The 8668-nt window shown below is 43.5% G+C and overlaps 1 protein-coding gene across 6 annotated transcripts in view; it reads left to right on the forward strand.

Moving 5' to 3' along the window:
• The window catches only part of SYNJ1 (synaptojanin 1), a 46752-nt gene extending 39951 nt beyond the window's left edge, over positions 1-6801 (forward strand). For 3 of the 6 annotated variants that reach the window (XM_054270486.1, XM_054270491.1, XM_054270490.1), the window contains 6 exons: positions 175-213; positions 306-346; positions 2466-2574; positions 3427-3617; positions 5188-5211; positions 6708-6801. In XM_054270486.1, coding sequence (XP_054126461.1) covers positions 175-213; positions 306-346; positions 2466-2574; positions 3427-3617; positions 5188-5208 — 401 coding nt within the window. In that variant the 3' untranslated portion in view covers positions 5209-5211; positions 6708-6801. The remainder of the gene's footprint in view (positions 1-174; positions 214-305; positions 347-2465; positions 2575-3426; positions 3618-5187; positions 5212-6707) is intronic. The other 3 variants (XM_054270487.1, XM_054270488.1, XM_054270489.1) reach the window with 3 other exon arrangements.
• Positions 6802-8668: the final 1867 nt, after the last annotated feature.

Raw genomic sequence — 8668 nt, forward strand, 5'->3', positions numbered from 1 at the left:
TGTGTGCCATGGGATGGGAGTGTGTTACTGACAGTGGGTGGATATGTTATAGATTTTGAAAAGTCACTGCTATCTCCTTGCTTCTATCTCAGTAGCTGTAATGTAACATTGCCCTCTAATACCCATTTGTGCTTATCTAACACAGACAATCTGTTTGTTTTCCATGCTGCAAAGCACAAAAAAGCCCTGGAACACAAAGAAAAGATACCTTAGGTAATAGACATGTGCTTTGTACTAACTATTATACAGACAGACGTTGATTTTGCAGTGAGTGCTCAGTCAGTGATCTCTGCTCTCTGTTCCAGCTCGGACTCAGCCTCCACCCTCGGCGGGTGCAGCCAGACCGGTAGGTGTGGTTTTAATGTTTGGAGATCATTGTCCTGCTCAGTGTCTGCTCTTTGTTACATCCACGTTTCTGTTAGTCACAGCACACGTAAGAAATCTACAGAGTTAATGATCTCAACAGTTTTTGTCTGTTGACTGAAAATACTGTGGGGTGAGGGGAAGCCACCATGTGTGCTCAGACTGGATGGGACTGGATTGTTTTGCACTCTGCAATCACACAATAGGCTCCCAAATACACATTTGACATCTCCTTTCAAATAACTGCAAGGTTACTGTTTTTATTCTATGTCTGTGCTGATTTGGTGTGATAAAATGCATTATCTTCTGCACTGAAACATAAATCGTGCCAGCAGTTAATTGCTGACAGGCCATTAATGGTTACTGTGCAATTGAGGTTTTCTGATGTACCTTGTTTTAAAGACTAATTTTCATAAGAGTCTTCATGTGAAAATGAAACCTTCAACTCTTTCATCAGATATTAGTACTGTGTTCCATTCCTCTGTTTGTGGAACTGAACTGAAGGAGGGAAGGAAGGGATTTATGGGCATTCAGATGGTTCACCCCACACAGGAAACCAAGAGATGAAATCTATCTGCCTAGTTTATTCTCAACAGAAGCAAGTAGGAACCTTATGGGAGGGAAGAGGAAAGTGTTTGAATAGCTACAGGTGTTCTTAAAGAGTTACTGAGTAATGGGACTGTCTGTTGATAATTCTGTGACTTTGCAGCATATTCCAATATTGGAACTAATGAAAACTGCTGTTGAAAGTCTCCCTTGAAGCCAATTGTACAGATTCATTTTTCTCAAAGAGATTGATTCTTACAGTGAACCATTCATGATCTTTTTTTTTTTTTTTTATTTTTTATTCTTCTGGAAATGTAAAATGGCCTCTTCTAAAATTTGGGCAAAGAAAAAGTGGTATATATAGGCAAGAATGTGTTCGTTTTTCACTGTGTGGTTGCCTTTGTCTCAGGTGATTGTTGGATTTCATCTCAGGGATTTCAGGACCAGGGACAGTAGCTACAGTGGGTGCTGCTTCTCACTGAGGGATCCTGAGAGCTGCTTTACACTTTTCTTTTCTGTTCCTTTTTGGTATATTTTTATTTTTTAAAAATACATTTTGGTGTATAATCCCATCATCCTCCTGCCTACTATCAGAATATTGAAAGAAATAACAAAATGCATCTTGGCGATCTCAGATCAGATAGGAGATTCAGGAATTCAGACAGGAATTTGAGGTCAGGTGGCTGAGAGAGTTCAGGACGTTGGTCAATGGACCCAGCCAAGCATAAGCAATCACGTGATACAAAGCCAGGGACATAGCTAGTAAAACTAAGATCAACAATTAGACTATTTTTTATAGTATTCACTTGTTTCTAATGAATTTTTGTGTAGAGTTGTGCAATGAAATTTGCTCTGAAAACCATTTCTAGCATGTCCTCGGGTACACAACATTTTACAGGAAACAAGTCTTACAAACTTGTCTCTCAGTCCTTCCTGTCTCTCAGTCCTTTTCCCTTCTGGCATTTTTATCCCAGGGCCTTTTATTCAGCTTTCACTGTGTTGTTTGTAATTTACTGTTATAATTCTAATCTGGAATAGCTTCCTATGTGTCTTCAAATACTGATGTAGACTTTGAAATTTACATTCCCAGCACATTAACTTCTATTCCATCAGCCTCAGGGAGACTTCAGCCTTCAGATGACACAGGATGTGTTTCATTAATACTGTTTGATGACAAGCAGACCTCCAAATAAAGTAGTTGCTCTTGTTGCTTTTGTTGCTTACAATTCGTGGACTGAGGTAAATTATCTTATTAAGACTAGCAAACGAATAACTGTTTCTAGCATTGTTGCACAGGTAAGCATTTATATAAAGTTGAAAAGCATTGTAAAAATACTTTGCTTTGAATTGAACCATCATAATGTTTTGAAAATATATTCTTTGTTCTTGCATGTGCATAAAAACATCAGTTGAGCAGCTGTTATAAAAGAATTTGTTGTTCACAGAGTCCCGGTTATTCTGTGAAATAATCAGGATTATTCTGAATCATTTAGCAGTAGGTGACTGCAGCTCTAAAGCTGCACTGAAATCCTTTCTTTTGCCGCCTTTGCTGTCAGACTGTTCCTCCCCGAGCCGGAGTTATCAGTGCCCCGCAAAGCCATGTCCGTCCCTCAGGGGCACGAGCGGCGCCGGAGGCGCAGCCCAAGGCAGCGGAACCGCCACGGGGTGAGTTCAATCCAAATGTCCCGTTCTGCCGAGTGCTGCAGTCTGCTTTGAGTGCTTTGTTCTCAACAGATGTCTCCACTTTTCACTAGGAATAAGATTCTTGGATGTGATAGCATTGGGCAGTTTGTGTTAGGCACCCACTAGTATTGCATTTTGGATGCTAATCTCAAAATCAGCCATAGATTCTGTGGTATCAGAGAAACTGTGCAAAGATGGCAGGGTTTGGTCTGAGCACCCTGGTCTGTCACAGTCTGGCCATTGATCACCACATGCTCTATGCATTGTTCTGTGATCATAAGATGTGGAATAGCATTCATGTCTGACTCTCAAAACAACTTCCTGAACTTACAGTTTAAAAAAACCCTTTATCTTTTTATGTATAAAAATACACATTTTATAATAGTGGCTTCCAAAATACTGTTCAGTATAACTGAAGCTCGTTTTGGGGTGGCATGGTTTGTGTTTTGTGTAAAACCACAGCATGGTTTGTGTTGGAAGGGACCTTGGGGATGAATTCCAAGCCCCTGCCTTTGGTCAGGGCCACCTTCCACCAAACTTCATCTGCCCTGGCCTTGGACATTCCAGGGATCCAGGGGCAGCCACAGCTGCTCTGGGCACCCTGTGTCAGGGCCTGCCTGCCCTCACAGGAAGGAATTCCTTCCTGCTATCCCATCTAACCCTGCCCTCTGCCACTTAAACTTGAGTAGCAATTTCTGCTGTTCTCACAGCCCCTTCTCTGCAGTTCCCTCTGGTGCTTCCTGATCCTGCCATCCCCAATACTGTTAGGGGATATACTTGTTACATACAAGGTTACTGTTCCTTGCCCTGACGGTCGCTGCCGTGTCCTTGCAGGCGTGCCGCTGCTCCCGGAGCCGCTGAGGCCGCAGGCTGCGGGCCCTGCCCAGCCCAGCCCCGCGGTGCTGAGGCTGCAGGAGCCCCTGGTGCCCGTGGCGGCCCCGCAGAGCCTGGAGCCCCCGCAGCCGCCGCCGCGCAGCCGCTCCTCTCACAGTTTGCCTTCGGAGCCTGCTCCCTCCCAGCAACACGTGAGTAAAGCCCTGCAGGGACCTCCTGTCGCTGTGTGAGTGAGCACAGCTCGTGCTGGTGCTGCAGGCTTCTGAGGAACCCTCAAAGCGGGCACAGAAACAAAAACAAGGGTCCAGAGATCGGGTTCAATGGTCCTGGGGCTCAAGGAGAGTAGTAATGGCTTGTGTATTGTCCTTGAATAACTAACATCTTAAATACTAAACATTGAATTTCGGATTTCTTGTGATAGCCTTACAGTTTATGGGCAGCTCAGTCTTAAAATGATGTTGTCATTTGGCAACTTTGTATGGAAAAGCTCTCGATCAAGGCAATCTGATTTGATAATGCTATGTGCATGACAAGCTGCGCAGTAAGGCAGCACAGGTTTAAATTGTTACTGCATGGTGTGGTGCTTGGTGTTGGTGATCACTCATTGAAGGGAGATGACATTGATAAGTAAGTAAATAAGTCTAATCAATATATTAATAAATACTTGAGAGAAATAGAATTCTTCCCATTCCTCAGTGTCAGTTAAAATACTTATCCACATAATGTGGAAATTTCATACGGTAACATTAACGTTTTGTTTTCTCTGGGATAATTTAGACTGTTATGATAAAAAACACCAACTTTTTCTAGGAAAAGCCCTAATTTCTTATTGCTGCTTAAAAATGCAGAAGCAGATTTTCAGTGCTGCTCAGGTTTCTTCTTTTGCCTGTATCTGAAGCCCTTTTTTGCTACAGTAGTTAATGCCTATGTTGTACCACAGTGAAGCAGCCAAATTCAGTGCTCAGGGAGCTGATTTTTGAACTCAAACTGGAAAAATCTTAAAATGCTTTTCCTTTGTTTCTCCTGAGCCTCTTTCTTTGCCTGTGAACTGCCTTTCATTTTGGAAACTTAGACCAAAAAGTGCAGGTTTCTGAGGAAACGGCTTTAAAGAAGTGCAAGGTCTTTTGAGAAGTAGTGAATTCCATGCCATCCTTCTATGCAAATCTTGATTATGATTTTGGAGAAATGAAATCTGTTCTTATAAAAATAATGACTGGTACAGTGTGAATATTCAGGAGTTTATACAATCTCCACACTGAAAAAGAGAATTAGTTACTGGAAATAGATCTTTATTGCAAAGAAGGGAGATTCTGGATTTCCACAGAAGGAGAGGCATATGGGTTTTATCAGCTTGCAAAACTATTTCTCTACATCAGGGATGATACTGACACAGTTCCCAGAATGAGAGCTGTGGGGTTTTCATGGTAATAGGTGACTAGAATTAGACCATCCATGCTCAGATTCCTGTAATTTGTCTCCAAAAAGTAGCACAATCAGCTGCACAATGGGTGTCTGTATGGAAATATCATTAAATGGACTTGAGTTGGTTTTTTATGACTCCTAATGGTTGAGCTTACAGTAGAAGACAACAGAAATGGAAAATTTAGTGTAGTGTGTAGTAAACACTTGTGGTTTGTATTCAAAACTCAAAAAATGGCTTTGTGAAAACTTCTGAAAGTATTATTTTTAACGCGAGGTTGCTTTGTTACTTGGATTTTCTTGCTAATTTCCTTGCTCTGATATGTGTTTCTCTTTCACAAGCAGGAGCAACCGTCAGGGTAACAGGTATCTGACTATTTCCCAGTCTTGTTGTGGCTCCATCCATTTAGCGGCAGAGATGTATGAATGGTGTTTCATACATCTGCAGCCCCATCCCGTTAAACACACCTGTCTGCATCCATGGGTGACTGTCATACCACAGTGTGCTTTTTCCTTTCATGGTGCATTGAACATGACACTGCTGTTATTAAGGCCAGAAAGACTATTGTGTGTCATCATCTTTTTGTGAAACAATTGGGCCTTTGCCTGTGTTGCTTAGGCACTGCTGAGCCTCCTGATCTCGGGCTGTTCAGGGGAAAACAGATCAGTGTTGGCAATTTGATGCACATAAATCCTGATTCTTCTGCACTGCCACATGCTATTTCAGAATAAACCCCATATATCACATTTCTCAGGGAACAGAGACCTTGCTGTGACCCAGAGTAAAACAAACTGTTACAATTTTAAAAACACTTGGTTCCAGAATTACTCCAAGCAAGTTTTTACTTAGAACGAGGAGCAATTTGGATTCATGGTTTCTTTGGGATCTTGTACTTTCAAAAGGCCACAGGACTTAACCAGCTGGTGCCAGGCTGCATTAGATTTCTATTCCTTCTACAGTTCAATTTTTCGCATTTTTTCCTGTGTTACTCAGTGCCTTTGTTTTAATATTATTCTGCTAAAAACTTCAACTGTAGACAGTCAATTCAGTTGTTTTGGTATATTAAATTTATCTGCTAATTTGTCATAAAATCTTTTTGTGACATTTGAACTCTTAGAAGCCGTTTTTACTTAAGCTTAACTCATTTGATAAGGGGAAGCTCCAAACTCTGTTCTGTCAGTGTGCATACTGAGCAAAGTAGATACTCCACCTTTTTGGACAGCTTGTACGAAGTAAAAAATACCTTGCATTGTTGTTTGAAGCAGTGTGTAAAACCAGGAATATTTTGGTTTTAAAAGCTGAGAAATTCTGTGGGAAAAACTGTCTTCTCCAAGGATAACTTGTTGTTTTAATTAGCGATTGTCCCTTTTCATGCCAAGAAGAAAGAGATGCTTATGGATGCCTGCCTACGTAGCAGTGTCTGACTGCACACACTAATAGCACTAATGTTGCCTTTCATTGTGGTGCTTTAATGCTGCTTGTAACATCAGTGTGGTAAACTCCGAACAATGTAACCTGAGCTTTTCATTCCATAGCTGTGCTGGGCTGTCCCTTGCTTAGAATCCAGTGTCCCTCGCTTAGCATCCATTTCCCGAACATTTTCCCATGCCAAGTTCCCTTAGTGTTTGTTGCTGGGATTGGGGCCTGCAGGGAGTAGGTTCCAGCTGCATTCCCCACCGAGGCGGGGGGAATGGTGTTTAACACTTACAGGCTGTTCTTCAGACAGAGGGGGTTCAGGCTGCTGTTACAGCTCTAGTTATAACAAAACTGGGTTGAAGTTGGAGCTGGGGAGTGAGAAGGGGGCAGTGGGAATACCCTGGAGCCAGCTGCATGATTCCTGAGCGTGTTGCTTCCTTTGCAGCAGAATCCCAACGGGACGCTCGGCACTAACCCTGAACCCCAGCTCAGCAGTGACCCTTTTGAAGACCTGTCATTCCAGCTGCTCGTGTCCAAGATGCAGAGTTCTGTCCGAACATCACCCGCTCCAACCTCAAACCAGAAGGAGTTGATACAGTTGCCTTCAGCAAGGCAAAGAAATGCGGAGAATTCGAATCCTGTAAATTGCATGTCAGCAACGCCTCCTATTCCAACCTTCCACTCATCCCAGGAACATCAGCGCAGCTCTCCAAACCCATTTATTACTGGGCTGAACTGCTCAAATCCATTCACAGAAAGAACTCCTAGTGCTGGGAACCCATTTAGGATGGAGACACGGGAGTCCAGGATCCCCTCACAGGCACTGGCAGGAGCTGCTGCTCCCCACCCGTTCCCTGTTCTGCCCCCGCCCGGCTGTGGCACAAGCAAGCCTCTGTTTCCTGCGGGTGCAGCTGCAAACGCCTTTTGCCTGCGCAGTAAATCTCTCAAGGTGGAGAATGTGCAGCCCAGGGGCTGGGTGACGTTTGACGAGGACGAGGCCTTCCCCACCAAGCTGAAGCCATCCGCCAGCGTCCCGGATTTTACCCAGCTCGGCCCCGGGAAGCCGGCCGGGTGCCCGGCCCTGCTGGGAGCTGAGCACAAACCCTTCCTCGGGTCGGACTTTGCCTTGGATGGGGACTGGAGTCAGAGTGCTGCTGACTGCCTCTGCACGCTGCCGGCCAGAAAGCCGCCTGCCCCCCCCGTGCCGTCCAGGGCAGGCAGCAGCAGGTGCCCTGCAGAGCCCTCCCTGGCACCCAGGGTGTCGCCAAGCCATGGCTTCACAGAGAGATAGATAGGTGGCCGGAAATGCAGAAGGTTGTATTTGTTTCATGGTTTTACAGACAGATAGGTGGCCGGAGATGCACAAGGTTGTATTCCTTCCTACGTTTTATCCAGTAGAATAATTGGGCATTTGAGATTATTCTGTGTGCAATAATTAATTGTTAAATGCACTGAAACTTAACTCTGCTCGTAAACAGCCACTTCAGCTTGTGTATAAACTTTGAATGTGTATATATGGTAGAGCACAACAAATGGTCAGAAGTTTATGGAAATCTCGGTGTAATAGTGTTTGAATAGACAAAGAGAAGAAGGGTGAGCTACTGTCTCACTAAAACCTGTCAATCCTGGACACAGATTTTGCTTAGGGAGCTCTTTCATTTCTGTTCTCCTCTGTGGAATTCCACAAGAAGAGGCTCCCTGCTGGCAGCCTCCCCCCTCCCTTTTGACTGTTTTGTTAGTTGATATTTATAAGTATTTACCAAAGAGCTGCCAAAGTTTATGGAGATTTGAATGTTGACAAGTATTGTTTAGAAGCTGTTTAATTTATAACAGAGGCTATGGGTATTTGTAAGGCTTATATTTGAATTTGAGGCACAACAAAAATAGTTTACTTTCAAAATAGAAACAAAACTTTGCATATTAATATATTCAATTAATCTCCTGTGTCAGTACATTTCAGTTGTTAGATCCTATTGTGACCTACACTCACTAGCACTAATTCAGAATAATTGTTTCATATCATCCATTTAGTCATTACTAGTTTAACTATACTTCTTTTTTTTTTTCCGCAAACTGGAAACAGCTGATACAGCAAGCTTTTCCTCAACCTCTGAAAAACCCCCTTTGGCTTTTGAGATACAAAGCAGTATTTGCCAGTGGCAGGCCGTGTAGTGTGCCAGCCAGGGGGTGAACAGCACACTTGGATTGTATTTAGAGTAGTGCAATATCCCACGGCAGCACGCTTTGGAAAGCCTCAGATGCTCTCACAACATGATCCATGAAATAATCCATGACATAATCCACGATTCCTTCGGACAGCCCTGGTTAGCCACGAGCTGCAGCCGCCTAGAGGAGTGATAGTGAGTTTCTATTGCGCTTTTTCTGTTCAGGTCATTCCAGTTGTAC

This window comes from Melozone crissalis, unplaced genomic scaffold, assembly GCF_028551555.1.
Source record: "Melozone crissalis strain CALT ecotype California unplaced genomic scaffold, PUWL_Pcris_2 ptg000009l_1, whole genome shotgun sequence".
Taxonomy (NCBI): Eukaryota; Metazoa; Chordata; class Aves; order Passeriformes; family Passerellidae; genus Melozone; species Melozone crissalis.